Here is a 14,674-nt window from a genome sequence, read left to right as displayed (position 1 = left end):
TCCTTTTCCACTGTCCACCCCAGTCCTTCCTCTGGTCTGGGACTGCGGCTTCCTTGGCACTGAAGGCACAAGAGCTGCATTCAGCCTCGGGAGAGAGGATGCAGGGCAGGGTGGTCCTGCCTGCGTGGTCTGGGAATTGCAGAGGAGCCTCCCAGCTCAGGTCCTCTTCTGCAGACGGCTGCGTTTCTCCACCACTTTAGCCCCACCAAGCCAACCTTGCCCCTTTCCTGATTGGCCTTTTTCTCACTCATCCCAATTCCTACTTGAAAATTCATATTCTGGGTTATGCGCAGCCGCACAGTCGGCTACCTGGCTGAGGTGCAGACTGGAGCTCTGGCTCGGGCTCCCAGCTGCGAGTTTGGCAGGCCCCTCGCCCCTCCCGACAGGCAGGCCATGCAGGGCCGGGCTGGACCCGTGAACTCAAGCCTTGGACTGCCAGGCGGGCCGCCCTCCACAGTCACGTCTGGGAGGTGATCGTGCACAGTCTGGGCATCTTCTCGCAGGGGCTGCTCGGCGTCGTGGCCTTCAGCACGTTCATGCTCAAAAGCTTCAGAGAACCAAAGCAAGAAAGACGTCCATGGAGGATTTGCGTTTTAGACACTTTCAAACAAGCCATAGGAACGCTGTTCACCCGCTTTGCAAAGGTATACCTAGCAGATCTCGCTGAGGACCCTTGCTCACTGTGCCTCACAGCTTCCTCCTGGAGCCACCACGGGCAGGCCGCTCCTCTCCGTGGCTTCCGCGCCTTGGGAGTCCCTGCTCTTTGGGGAACATGGAGACCCTCTGCAGTGTGGAGCCTGGATCCGGCAGTGCGCTCTTTACATTGTGATCTTGATTTTTGAAAAATCTGTTGTCTTCATCGTCCTCCTAATACTTCAGTGGAAAATGGTGGCCCTGTTGAATCCCATTGAAAACCCAGTCTTGAACTGGCCATCCTCATGTTGATCATCCCCTTCCCACCATTGACCCATGTAACTTTGTCAACGCTTTGATGTTTTGGGCAGTGGACACTTTCCTCATGAGAAAGGGGAAGACAAGAAAGCTAAGCTACAAGAAAGGGGCGCCAACCAGCAATGGGAGCAAGGTCCACTATGGGAGGGCCATGTCCCAAGAAGAGTCTGAGTCTGAGATCCTGATCTTTAGGGATAACCAGACCCAGGAGTCCCATGTGGAGGAGGACCTCAGCAGACTGACCCCCAACAAAACGCCGCTTCGGGCTGCCCCATGACACATTCCCATGGGGGTGACAGAGGGCCCTGCAGGCTGCAGGTGTTCCGAGGTCACCCAGCGTCGTTCCTTCCCCCTCTCTGCCCTTCCTTTCTACCTCTGCTCCTCTTGGTGTCTCTGCCCCCAGACTACTATGACTTAAAAAGAAGAAAGAGGAGCAGTTTCACTTGCTCTACAAACACTGACCAAATATGCAAGGAAGGAGTTGTGTTGTTCTGGTGTTTTGAGGAACCCAAGGCCCTGCCCTGTGTCCCACTAGGTGGCAAGGTGGAAGGAAGCACAGGTACACAGATGGTGGGTAAGTCCCCTCACTGTGGTGCCACTCAGAATGCCTTCAGGCTGAAAGTGACTCATTGACCAATCTGGAACCGCAATGCTTTCTTTCTGGAAATGGCTTTTGTAACTGTTGATTTCTGAAGCTGGTTTGATGAGCTATGACAGTGTTACTAGGTTAGGGTATGTGTTTATTTCCTACAAAGTACTTATGGAACTAATGGGCAAAACAGAGATTTTTAAGTCTTCCGTATGCTGTTTGACTTATGTTTTTAAGTTATATTTTCATACTATTGTATTTAAAAACTCTTTTTAATCCACAAAGAAATGGGTTTGTTTGCCTTTCACCGGATGTGGGCTAGCAGGAGGAAAATGTGGGGAGTTTTCTATTTGGAATATTGCTAGATGATCCCCCTAGATAAGATGAGACAAATGACTGAGCAGGAAAGGAGGACAGCCCTTCCCTGGAATCAGCCAACACAGTGGTTCTGTGAAGGCCAGACCCAAGCTTGGAGCAGCTAGTCTGGATGCAAATACAGGAGCTTCGAGGAGTGTGTGGAACAGGCAGGGCTCTAGCATTCCTGCTGGCAGATTAGAGGTCTTGGTTAAATCTGACTGAGAAAGAAGCTTAGCTAAGAGGTCTTTGTGTCCAGGGTGAAGAGGGAGACCCAGGTATCTCAGATCAACTTCCTCTTTGACTATATCACACTGCATTTCAATAGAAGAGATGGCTGACCGATGGGCGCCTTCTGTTTCACCTTCCTGTAGGTGCTAGGCTGGGTCTTGGGGAAACTCTCCGGAAGGCATTCTTTTTACTTAAAACAAGATCAAACCAGAAACCTTTTCACATGTGAGTCCTGAAACTATGAACCGAAACCTTTTCGTATGTGATTCCTGAAACTGTAAACGGAGACCCTTTTCATATGTGATTTCTAAAGCTATAAACCTAAGATTCTTCCCTGTGTAATATCTAAAGTATAAGCCTATATAAAGGCAGAATCTTACTTTGTTAGATGAGCTGAGCTTTGGACAAATTATGCTTAGGCTCCCAGCCAAATAAAACTCCTTTCCTCCTATATTCAGTGTTCAAGAGATCTGTTTCTTGTGGCCGCTCCTGCTACATTTTTGGTGCATTGGCTGGGAAGCGAGTCTCAGATAGCAGATAGGGGGGCGGGGCGGAAAATCTCTCAGGTGGTTTGCCTAGCCCTGTGGTGCATCCCTGCCCGGGGGAGGGGGAAGTTGGGGGGAAGGAAGGGAGAATGGGGCTCCTGCTCGCTGGGTGATGCATCCTGAGAGCACTCCCGGGCAGGTATTTGCCCAGCACGGAGCAGAGCAGGGAGGATCCACCCAGTGGCTGAACACCGAGGAGGAACAGGTATTTGGGAAGTCCGGACCACTGAATCTGGTAAGATTGAACCCGGGAAAGTTGCCTGCTCCATTTTGGGTGGAAGCGTGGCCTGATCACCCACGGATGACAGATTTAGCACTTTTGAACGTAGCGCTCTCTCTCTCTCTCTCTCTCTCTCTCTCTCTCTCTCTGTAACTAACCTTGGAAGCTTTTTTCTTACGGTTTTGAATTGGAAAGAGAGCAATTGGATGTGTGTCTGTGTGTGTAGATGTGTCCAACCAGACTCATCAGTTTTGAAAGGTATCGGGCCCATTAGGAGGGGTCTCATGCATCGAGCAAGTTGTAAGAATTAGAGACAGCCACATAAGCCTAAGTGAAGAAGTCTCTGGGCATTGTGAAAGGATTGAAGTGAATGTAAATTGGAGAGTGCCCTGTGCTGCATCTTGCTGGGTGGGAACCACTGTGAGTGAACTAACACTCTCCTAACTGTGAGAATTGTTTCTTTGAAGTGTTAATATGGGTCACTCCCATACCAAGCCCACCCCTTTAGAAACCATGCTGAAAAATTTCAAGAAGGTATTTAGTGGGAATTATAAAGTAACTATGACACCAGAGAAATTAAGGGCTTTATGTAGGGAAGATTGGCCAGCATTTAGGGTAGGTTGGCCCCCAAAGGGGACCCTAGACAGCTTCCCTGCCCTCCCTTAACCAGCTTCCCACCCCCCCAGCCAGCTTCCCCCCCTCCCCTAGCCAGCTTCCCTGCCCACCCCTAGCCAGCTTCCCTGCCCTCCCCTAGCCAGCTTCCCTGCCCTCCCTTAACCAGCTTCCCACCCCCCCCAGCCAGCTTCCCTGCCCTCCCCTAGCCAGCTTCCCTGCCCTCCCTTAACCAGCTTCCCCCCCTCCCCTAGCCAGCTTCCCTGCCCTCCCCTAGCCAGCTTCCCTGCCCTCCCCTAGCCAGCTTCCCTGCCCTCCCTTAACCAGCTTCCCCCCCTCCCCTAGCCAGCTTCCCTGCTCTCCCCTAGCCAGCTTCCCCGCATCTCCACCAGCATGGGAGAGGGCTATGATGAGGGTGGGCTGCATCCATCAGGACTGAGATCCTCAGTCAGTCGTGGTTGGCTTTGATGCTGGAGAACTAATCTCCCAGAGAGAGCGGTTCCCCCGACAGGTGAGTGACGGAGCGAGCAGCCACCTTTGCGCTCATCCTGGCTGACATGTCCTTGACAGATCTCACCTTTGGGAAGTTCACGGAAGTGGTGGAAGCCAAACAGGTGGCTCAGCAGAAAACAGAGAGGGCCAGATTTGTCGTGAAAAAGGCTGAGCAGAAAAAGGCGGCTGTCATTTCTGCTGAGGGTGACTCCAAGGCAGTTGAGTTGATTGTCACCTCACCGGCCACCGCACGGGACGGCCTGATGGAGCTGCACAAGCTGGAAGCTGCGGAGGACATCGCAGGCCAGGTCTCACGCTCTCTCTCGGAACATCACCTACCTGCTGGCAGGGACATCCGTGCTCCTCCAGCTGCCCCAGTGAGGGCCCACCCTGCCTGCACCTCTGTGGGCCGACTGGGCCACAGACTGGATGATTCTTAACACTGCCTTCCTTCTGCCCCTCCCCAGAAATCACGGTGAAATTTCATCATTGGCTTACAGTGAAGGAGATAAAGGTAAAATCTCTGCATATCTTTAATTAGTCTATCAAATGACTCTCTCATTCTTTTCACATCCATGTACTTTTTTATCCACCTCCCTACCAAAAATTTGCCAAGTGCCTGTGCAAACTGGCTTTAGGTCCCAATTTGGGGCCTGCTGAAGCTCTGGCCTGGCACCAGCAGCTGGCAGCCTGCAGGCAGTGCAGTGTGTGATGGACTGGGGAGCACAGGTGTCCTCCTGGGTCCACGTGTGGCCTCCATCCTGTGACTGATGGAAGATTTGCGGATGAGGCCCACGTGTCTGAACTGAGAAGGCAGGCCTCCTTCTTCACAGCAGTTCCTGCACAGATGCCGCTGAAGAGATGTGCCGGAGAGGGACGGAGAGGACATAGTCTGTCTCTTTCCATAAGGCTGCTGCTCTTTAGCTGTGTGACCAGCAGGTCTGTGTGAACTGGGCACAGATTGAAGAATCTGCCCCTGTTGAGGTGGGTGGGCCTGATTGTTGCCACCCAGAGTCCTAAATCTTGGATGGACTTGGGTAGTGAGGAGGCCTGGACTGAGATGTGAGCTCCCTTGAAGATTCCCTCTCTACACCCACCTGGGTCCCTCTCTAACACCCAAGGGAATTCCAACTTGAAGGATTGCATCCTGCTGGGGCTGAACCTCCACCAGAGATGTGTCTGACCTGCGTTCCTGGCTCCCTGGTTCAGAGACTGCCCTTCTCCTGGGCTCTGTGCCTGCGCTGGGAAGGAAACTACCACGGGAAGGAAACAAATGTGTAGAAACTGCCATTGATAAATGACACCCAGCCCTTCCAGCTCAGAAACAAACAAACAAAAAGAATGAAATAAACATACTACATTTTCAATTTACGTGAAATGTTTTCTTAAATAGTGATTAAATTGCTAGGTCATAAATATTTATTGTTTGGTACTAATTATATAATAAATACATTCTTGGGTATTTCTTTTTCTTTTTTTTCTTTTTCTTTTCTTTTTTTCTTTTTGAGACAGAGTCTTCCCTGCCCAGGCTGGAGTGCAGCGGCGCCATCTTGGCTCACTGCAATGTCTGCCTCCCAGGTTCAGGTGATTCTCCTGCTTCAGCCTCCTGAGTAGCTGGGACTACATACACATGCCACCACGCCTGGCTGACTTTTGTAATTTTAGTAGGGATGGGGTTTCTCCATGTTGGTCAGGCTGGGGTCAATTTCCTGACCTCCTAGTCCTTCCACCCGGCCTCCCAAAGTGCTGGGATTACAGGTGTGAGTCACTTCACCCAGGCTTTCATTTGTTTTAGAGTTGTCTTAAAAATGTTACACACCTTCTGGATCTTCCCTGGACCTCTCAAGGCCTCTGCCTCCTGCGGGAATGCTCACCTCCTTGAAGGCGGGACTCACATGTCACCTTCTCGATAGACCTTCATGTTTCAGCTACTGAGGACTTCGGGGCTCCCCTCCTGTTCTTCCTCCCCACAACCTTGTTCCCTGTGCCCTGAATCATCTGTCATCTTTCTACGTCCCAGGCAATGCACCTGCTGGTTGTGTTCACCTGCTGTCCACACTGGAGCAGGGATTCTGTCTGTTTTCCTCAGAGGAGCATGCGCAGCACAGCCCATTGTGGGTGGTGAGACTGTAGGAACCCTGCGAGTGAATAAATGAGAGACAGTGATTGGGGCGGGGCCTCTTTCTTGTCAAACCACTCACTATGGTTTAGATGGTAACTTAGGACGTGGTGAGAGCAGTATTTTCTGGGCACAATAAATCCGAATATATTGTGAAGACAAGTAGAAAGAAATGTTAGGTGGAAGTATGTAAATTTTCAAGGAGTTAGGAAGAGTGAGAAAAAAGCCAATCAGGAAAGGGGCAAGGTTGGCTTGGGTGTGGCTAAGCTGGTGGAGAAACGCAGCCGTCTGCGATAGAGGGCCTGAGCTGTGAGGTTCCTCTGCAATTCCGAGACCACCCCCACCACCTGCCCGGCCCCCTCCTCTCCCCCAAGGCTGAATGCAGCTCTTGCGCCTTCAGTGCCAAGGAAGCCACAGTCCCAGGACTGAGGAAGGGCTGAGGTGGACAGTGGAAAAGGAGGGGTTGGTGCAGAAGGGGAAGGCGGACAGCAAGGATTCCCTGAGGATACACAAAACATATCACCTGAAAATGGGAAAACAGTAAGGCTTTAAAGAACAAGATGGAATTCATGTGCAATTTCTTATGCAATGTTTCATTTTAGGGTATGGCACTTACATGTATAACTTTTATACAATTATTATCATATAACTTACGGTTATTTTAAATGATTGGAGTTTATTTTTTTGAGCTGGGTTAGAGTTCATAGTGCAGAGTCCTTTAATTTGGTCAGTTAACCCCATTTTTTGGCCTTATATCATTTTATTGTATTTATTTATCTTTAATTTCAGCCTATATTATAGATTAAAGGGTACACATACAGGGCTGTTACACACATAGACTTTGGGAGGCTGAGGCTTGGTGTCCCAATGATCCCATCACCCAAGCTGTAAGCAGGGTCCCCAACAGGTGGTTTTCAGCCAGATGTCCCTCCTCTCTCCCCCATCTAGTGATCTCCAGCATCTGGTTCATGTGAATTCAATGTTTAGCTGCCACTTTCAAACAGGAACCTGCAGTATGTGGCTTTCTGTCCTTGCATTAGGTTGCTTAGGATAACAGCCTCTCGTTCCATCCGTGTTGCTGAAGAGGACATGATTTTGCTGTTTCATGGCCGCATAGATTTTCATGGCGTCTGTGTACCACAGTGTTTTCATTCAGTTCACTGTTTCGGGGCACTGAGATTGACTCTGCGTCCTCGCTAGTGAGAACAGCACTGCATTGAACATATGGGTGCAGGTGTCTTTTTGACAAAATAAATTCTTTTCCTTTGGGTATATCCCCAGTAGCGGAATTGCTGGGTGGAATGGCAGTTCTACTTTACGTTCTTGCAGAAATCTCTGAGCTGCTTCCCACAGCGGCTGAACAGGTCCGCTTTCCCACCAACAGCGTCTGTTTCCTTTGTCTGCAGCCTCACCACCATCTCTGACTTTGTGACAGGTAAGAGGTGGTAACTCACTGCGGTTTTGATTGGCACCTATCTGATGATTTGGCCACTTGCATGTCTTCTACTGAACAATGTTCATCTCTTTACCCATTTGTTCATTGGATTTTTTGTTCTTGCTTGTTGAATTCTGGATACTGAACAAGATTCTGTAGATATTAGCTTCTGGATATTAGACCTTTGTCAGGTGAGGTTACAGTGAGTGATGATTATGCCGCTTCCCTCCAATATGTTTTACAGAATGAGAAAATGTAAAACACCCTAAAAATACAAAGGATTAATAGAATTCTTGGTCAGTGTATGGAAAGGATTCCTGAGGTGTAAATCCCAGCATGTGATTTTACTAGCAATACCGTTTGGAATAATGAGGTCATGCTTCAGAGAAGTGTCTGCTTTCCCACAATCAACAAAGTAGAATGAAAATGCTTTTTGCTGGGATTTCTTGTCCAGTTATAACTTGTGCAGAAATTCCATCCATCAGCACCGAGAGGAAGTGGCAGAGGATGTGAAGAAAAACGGCTGCCAGGACCATCACTGAAGGTAATGAGCGGCATGAGAGGTTGGGTCTCCAATGCCCTCATCATCTGCTGCAGGCTGTGGCCTTGCCAAGGCTTGAACTCCTGGCTTTCCAGCAAGGCACAGTGGTGAGTAGACAGGCGGCCTTCCTGAAGGAGAGTGGGAGGCAGACCGGGCCAACAGGGGCTGTTGGGTGTCATCTTCCACCTTCAGAAAGATGAAGCGTTGGTTTAAGTGGCTGAGAAAAACCTGGGTCTGTTCTCCTGGGTGACCCCTCCCAGGCCCTCCCCATTTCGGAGCCCCTCCCCCAGATAAGGACCATGTTTTCCCTCCAACCCTCCCCCTGGCTCTGCAGCCTCAAAACCTCCTTCCTCCTGCACCACATCACAGAGCCAGCCCAGGCCCTGCTACAGCCCATGGGGGCTCAGAACTGAGGCTGGGAAAGAGGGGTCTGCACCCTCCCTCAGGGCCTGCACCTCCTTCTCACAGAAGGGTCTAGAGGATCTGGGGGGGCCTGTCCAAAGAGCGGTCTCTGGATCCACATTCCCTGGCCTTGGGTGGGCTTGCAGGTAAACCTGCTCTTTCCCCTTCCCTCTCAGCCTCTCCTCACCCTGGGAGCTGCACCCACAGCTCTGAATGGAACCGTCCCCACCCGCCCCATTCATTCCTGGCCAAGCTCAGTGCTGACCATGGAACTCCAGCAGCCGCTCAGCTCCCTGTCTGCGTCCATCTGCTCCAGGCAGGACTGCAGCTGGCTCAGGGTCTGGAGTGTGCAGGAGGCGGGAGGGCAGGGGCACTGCCACAGAGCCCTGCTGGCAATCCCACGGATTCTAGTGGCTCGGCCTTTTCCTAAACCTCATCCTGGACACACTCTACCCTTCACCTTCCCCCCTAACTGCTGGGACCCAAGCTGCTTTCTCTGGGAATGCGGCCTTTGGAATGGGGTGAACCAAGGCCTCACCGCCCCCTCGTCCTGGGATTCCCCCAGATCACTCTCTCCTCTGCCTCCTTCAGGGATGCCCTTTCCCTTGACATCCTAGGTGAAGCGGCCATGCTGCTCCTCTCCTACTGTGCGGACTGCCCGTGTCTGGGTTCCTGCTGCCTGCGGGCCACACACCACTACCCTTCCCAAGAAGGAACCTGCTCTGAAACAGGCCTGAGTTGGCTAATCAGACCCTGAGCCTTGTATGGGCCCCTTCCTTTCCCTCCAGCCTCTGAAGGTGAGAATCCGTCAGAACTCAGGGCTGAGCTGCCCAGGTCAGTGCCAAGAACGACATGAGGTCTCATTCACCTGTCTCATGTCAGGACGGAAAGGTCCCGGCCATGGGGAGGCGGGGACTCTGGAAATTCTCCTTTCCCATGCTCTCACGTCACCCATCTGCTTCTTGCTCTCCTCCCAATTCTGCCCACAGTACCTGTCACTCTAAATGACTCACCTCAGATGATATATAGATGACATATAAGACGAAAGAGAGAAGGATGAGGAGGCCCCAGGGACTGAGGGTGGTGGCCACGGATATGGGTTGGGTCATGCCTGAGGACACGGTGGGCGGTGCTGAAATGGAAACACCAGCATCACAGCCCTTGCCCAGGCCCCGCATCTGAAGACACACCTCCTCCGCTCCTGCCACCCCAGGTCATCCTACAAGGCGAAGGTTTTGTTCCCCCTGCTATGGGGCAGCTCCAGAGACAGGTCCTGGGGTAGGAAGGGAGAGGGGGTGTCCCCTGTCCTCAGGGAGCTCACACAGCTGCTCAGGGAAGCAAGGTGACAGCACAGCCCACCCTCCTGTTGTGGCAGAAGAAGAGGTGATGCCCCAGGGCGGGAGAGGGGAGGGTCTCCGGGCTGGCATTGAAGATGGTTTTGATGGATTTCCAGAAACAGACCAAGGGGAGAGGAGAGGAAAAGTAATTTTAGGAGGGAAATCTAAGGAGAAGGTCTAGAAACACAATAACACCCATTGTTTTGAGGCTGGCGAGAAATCCACAGTGAGGGGAGCAGAAGCAGGTGCAGTGAGGAAGAGGAGTCAGGAGGGAGAAGGGAGAGGAGGATGGGAGAGCACAGGCGCCCCCAAAAGGGGTCCCCCATGAGGGGTCATGTTCTTACTCAAACGCACACACTCACAATCACACACACACTCCCACAAACACTGACACCCGCTCACACCCATACACCCGCACCCACCACAGACACCAACAGACAAGGCTGTAACTCTACGGCATCTCCAGGCGCTCCCAGTGCTCCCCTGTAGTCACCTGTGGGCTCCAGCCTCTTCTCCCTGCACATCAGGAAGTCCTGAAGCCAGCTCCCGCAGTCACCCACTGAAAGCTTCTCCAAGTGCTGAGTCAGTTCCCCGTCCTCCTCCCACTTCTCTTTCATCTGCCTGGCTCCAGCATGAACCACTGTCCACTTTCTGCTGTTTGAGTCAAAGAGGAGGAACTTCTGTCCATGAAATCCAAACTCCCAGGATCCATGGATGTGTCCATCGGCTTCACACTCACAAGACATCCTGGCCTGCAGCGTGACGGGTCCTGCCCCAATCAGATAGAGATCAGCTCTGGTGTTTACAAATTCTCTTCCCTGCCCCACACCCTCCTCCTCTGAGCCCCTTCTCATCTGGCCCTGTTGTCTCCTCCAGGTCCTGCCCTTGCTGCTGGGTGTCACGGAGGCCCCGTGTCTAATGTCTTCTCCCCACACACGGTGCAGCCCCTGAGCCCACAGTCTGCTCCCTTCCGTCCTCGGTCTCCTCCACTCACCACTGGGGGTGAAATCCTCCAGCTCAATGCCAGGCAGTTCCAGTCTGAGCGTCTGCCCCACCTCTCTCAGCATTTCCAGTTGTCTTTCCCAGGCATCTGTGGCATTCAGCTGCTCTTCTAGGCGACCCACAGAGAAGACCTTGTCAGTGCCACAGTCATAGGAGAGGAAATGCTTCTGATCCACCTGGCCTTGGACCTCGCACCACCGTTGTCCAGGTCTGGGCAGATGGATGATGGTGAAGCTGTACCAGAGAGAGTGAGCGTCTGTGGGAAAAAGAGAAAAAACACTGGAGTGTGTTGGGGTTGGGGAAAGACCCCGGACACTGTGACAGCAAGAGGGTTTCCTGAAGGGCGGGGCTGCCAGAGCATGGGCTTCTCTTCCTGGGCAGTGGCCTCTGTCTGTGGAGGAACCATGGGTCACCAATGTGTCCATCTCCCCACTCTGCCCAGGCCTATACATACATCGGTCAGCACAGGACCTTGCCAGGGAGGTGCCAGGCCTGCTACAGGAGGAAGGGCCTAGATGGCAGGATCTTCAGCAACAGCCCAGGTGGACTGTGGGAGGTGGAGAGTGTGGGAGGGCACCCTGAGGATGCTGGAGCATGGCACAGTGGGTACGATGTAGTCAACATTGGAGAAGCATGAGTTTATTTATTATGGGTAACAAGACACAGTGCGTTCCCTGGAATGTGCCTCTCATCTGCTAGTAGGTTGCCCTTGGGACCTTGGAAAAAGGAATGACCAACACCGCATGAAACAGAAACCCAGCTCTTACGTGGGAGGTTGTAGAGGAAGGAACAAAAGGCCGAGAGAAGTGCCCGTGCCAGAGTGGCTGCAGCAGGAAAATCCAGAACAGTGTCCATCCTCTGTGCCCACAGGAAGCCTGGAGGACTCCTGTCTACCCAGCATATAAAGAAGGCCCTGGGAGAAGGCAGCAGACTGTCATGAAGCTCAGGGGTGCCTGCTGCTGACGGCCGGAGTTGGGGGTAGGAGATGCTTTTCCTGAAATGGGCTCCCAGCAGTAATGGGGATGGAAAATCCTGAAATACCAGATCTGAAGAGGCTGTCAACTGTCAGGAGGAAGGAGGGTGCCATGATGGAAATGATTAGGGAAGTCACAATGCCAGCTGGGGACCTCAGCCATACAAAGCTTGGCCCATGGCTCATAGAACAAAGGGGTCCAAGATCCAAAAGAGATGGAGACTCCACGCGGCTGCTGCGAGACTTAAATAATTACAACAAACAAAGACAAAATGCAAGGATTGATGACCTGGAAGCTGAAAGTAGACACCCCAGGAAATAACCGGGCTCCTTTGCTCAACTGTGACAACTGAGCCACATCTCACACCGAGAGTCCATGACTAGGAGAAGAGCCCAGAGCCCCAGGTGGGCCCCTTCAACCCACAGCAACTGCAGTGACTGCTTCAGCCTCCCCACAGAGCCAGACGGGCATTCACTCTGCTGACTGTACACCAAGAAACAGCAAATACCCAGACACGCCTAGTGGACACAGTGTGCGACCCGACCTCCTCCCAGGGATCTGAAGCGTTCACTTGCTCCCCTGTTACTCATGAGGTTATTTGGGGCAAAGTAACGGATGTACACCTATGTCAGGTCCAGTTAGAGGGATGTGCTGCACTCATAGACCCATTCGATGGCAATTTCACATTTCCTGGATTTGTACCAGGAATGGATAGAGTTTGTAGTTGATTTAGTACCTATTACAGGTTGTGCTGGTCATATGACCTCCCCATCACTACTCAACCCTGCCCTTGTAGCTGGGGTGCAGCCATACACAGTCTGTGAATGAGGAGTGCGACTGGCCCTGCCGCTATGGCTATTTGACCCTGGACTCCCTAAGATCCCAAAGGTATGTGTGATTGGAAAAAGTGTTATGTGGATTTCATGGCAATTTCCAACAACAGCATTACAACAGGGTCCCCCAGTGCTCAGAATCAAGGCTGTGCCACTCACAGCTGCAAAATCTCCTCATTGTAAAGTGGCTCCAGGTGTGTTTCTGGGCCCTGGTGGAGATGGGCCTCCCTATAGGAGGGCAGTGACCGCGCAGCCTCAGAGCTGCCATCACAGGGTGTGCTCCTCACGCTCTAGGTCATTAGGAAGGTAGGCCCGCCTGTGAGAAGATGCAGGTGGTTCTCCTGGGACGGGCAGGAGCAGGGCCACAGGGAACCGAGAAGCTGCACAGCAGTTGGCCCCAATCTCCGGACACCACATGGCTGCACCCCCTCATCCCCAACTCACAACCGAGGTTTTAGGGAGAGTTGCTGATGCCCTGGTGGATCATTGATGCCACTCAGCAGCAAAGGAGGGGAGAGTAGGCCCCGAACCAAGGGACCCCCACTCACATCCATCACATCCACACACCGAGAAGCCCAGGCAAGGTAGGACACACTTGTGACTCTTCAACTGACACCACTTGGAGATGACACCCTAGGGGATGCGGCACCGATTGCCAGGACACGGCAGGTGCCCTCATCTGGGGTCAGCAACCTAGGATGGTGCCCACATCCGGTCTCCCTTTTATTTCCAGGTTGCTTTGCCTGCTGTTGCTCTACAAAGGGACAGGACTTGACACAGAGACAGAGAACACATGGCCGGCAAGGACCACAGTGCCTGCAGCCTTTTCTTTCCAGAAAGGATTTCCTGACTCCTGTCTGCACAGTGACTACTCTCTATGACCCGGCTCCCCAGTAGGATGAACAGGTGCGTCTGGGCCCTAAGGGCAGAAGTTAGACCTCCACTCACCAGCGTTCCCAGTGTCATCCTGGGGGAATGGTGCTTCCCATCCCCGCTGCACTAGGTTCTGTGGAAAGCGTGGGGTGTGTTTGCTGGGGTGTCCTCAGGCAAGGGGGGAGAAGGTGCCAGTTGGTCGAGAGGTGCTAAGGGCCCCTTCATGGATGGGGAGATGAGGGAGACCTTTGGAATGACAGGGCTGGGCTCAGGTGGGGAGTGAGAGGATGTGACCTGGGAGATGGCAGTGGATGGTGAGGGAGGGGTGGGAAGTGTCTGCTGGGCCCCTGGGTGTAGGTGAGTGGCTGCAGGAAAGCGCCAGGGGAAGTTCCAGGGCAGGGAGCCCTGGGGTTCCTGGAGGGTTTGTGTGGTGGAGCGCGCGTTAGTGCAGAGCAGGTCTGTGGCTGGTGGGAGTGTCTGTCATCGTGTCCCTGTGGAACTCCACTTCACCCATGTCCTGACCCCAGCTCGATTTCCAGGGGCTCTCGTTCCTCCTTCCCTACAGGGAGTGGTGCTGTGGGGCTGCTCGAAAAATCCCTGCCCCACCTCGCCCTCTGCAGCCCTCTGACCCTCCACCCTCCTGAGGTTCTTCTTCGGCCTTCTTTGACAACCCTCCTGGCCTGGGGGGCAAGCGGCAGCGGCAGTCAGCGGACCCGGCGGAAAGGAGCGGCCGAAGGGAGCTGAGGGCGAGGCGCAGTCGGGGGAGATCGCTCCTGTCTCCCCTTTTCGGAAACACGCTGCAGTCCACAGCCCCCCAGGATTGGGCTCCACCCCACAACTCACCGGCGCGCCTTGCCCCGGACCAGCCGGACTGCAGGAGCAGAAGCAGAAGCTCGAGGAACAGAAGAAACGCGGGGCTGGCAGCCGCTGCCATCGCAGTCCTGGAGCGCAGCGGAGGAGAGCGACAACCAAGGCGGAGACCGGCGGATGAATCGTCCAGCCAGAAGGTGTTTATAGCGGTGCCAGGTATTTATAGGCGGAGCCGGAAGGTATTTATAGATAGGCCCACTCTGCGAAGGGGACCGCACCAGTCGGCCCTGCTCTTAACCCGAATGCGTGGCTGCAGTTTCAGCTTCTCAGAGGCGGGGCAGGATGATGTTTCTT

General features: G+C 53.1%; 1 protein-coding gene and 2 pseudogenes across 1 annotated transcript; 2 read left to right on the top strand and 1 right to left on the bottom strand.

Annotated features, from left to right (window-relative positions):
• Positions 1-393: 393 nt before the first annotated feature.
• On the top strand, positions 394-1,228 carry LOC104650176 (store-operated calcium entry regulator STIMATE pseudogene; annotated as a pseudogene).
• Positions 1,229-2,782: 1,554 nt separating this feature from the next.
• On the top strand, positions 2,783-4,375 carry LOC141579938 (prohibitin 1 pseudogene; annotated as a pseudogene).
• Positions 4,376-4,628: 253 nt separating this feature from the next.
• Positions 4,629-14,444, bottom strand: LOC101042466 (UL16-binding protein 3). Its single transcript, XM_074397088.1, has 7 exons — positions 14,354-14,444; positions 10,823-11,086; positions 10,322-10,597; positions 9,505-9,623; positions 7,433-7,537; positions 6,041-6,132; positions 4,629-4,935 (listed from the first exon to the last, which is right to left on the bottom strand). Exons 1-7 carry the CDS (start codon positions 14,442-14,444, stop codon positions 4,629-4,631), a joined length of 1,254 nt encoding a protein of 417 aa, XP_074253189.1.
• Positions 14,445-14,674: the final 230 nt, after the last annotated feature.

The sequence above is a fragment of the Saimiri boliviensis genome, chromosome 4 (genome assembly GCF_048565385.1).
Source record: "Saimiri boliviensis isolate mSaiBol1 chromosome 4, mSaiBol1.pri, whole genome shotgun sequence".
NCBI classification, from domain to species: domain Eukaryota; kingdom Metazoa; phylum Chordata; class Mammalia; order Primates; family Cebidae; genus Saimiri; species Saimiri boliviensis.
Note: the sequence above shows the minus strand (reverse complement) of the source record. Positions and strands in the feature narration are given on the sequence as shown.

What these genes read in the sequence shown, in the direction of transcription:
- LOC101042466 (XM_074397088.1), bottom strand. Translation starts at nt 14,444, where the DNA reads ATGGCAGCGGCTGCCAGCCCCGCGTTTCTTCTGTTCCTCGAGCTTCTG. An exon ending in GAAGAGGCTGGAGCCCACAG is followed by an intron (nt 9,624 to 10,321) that starts GTGACTACAGGG and finishes TTTCCATTTCAG; the next exon opens with CACCGCCCACCGTGTCCTCA. An exon ending in TCATCTATATATCATCTGAG is followed by an intron (nt 7,538 to 9,504) that starts GTGAGTCATTTA and finishes CCTGTCACAAAG; the next exon opens with TCAGAGATGGTGGTGAGGCT.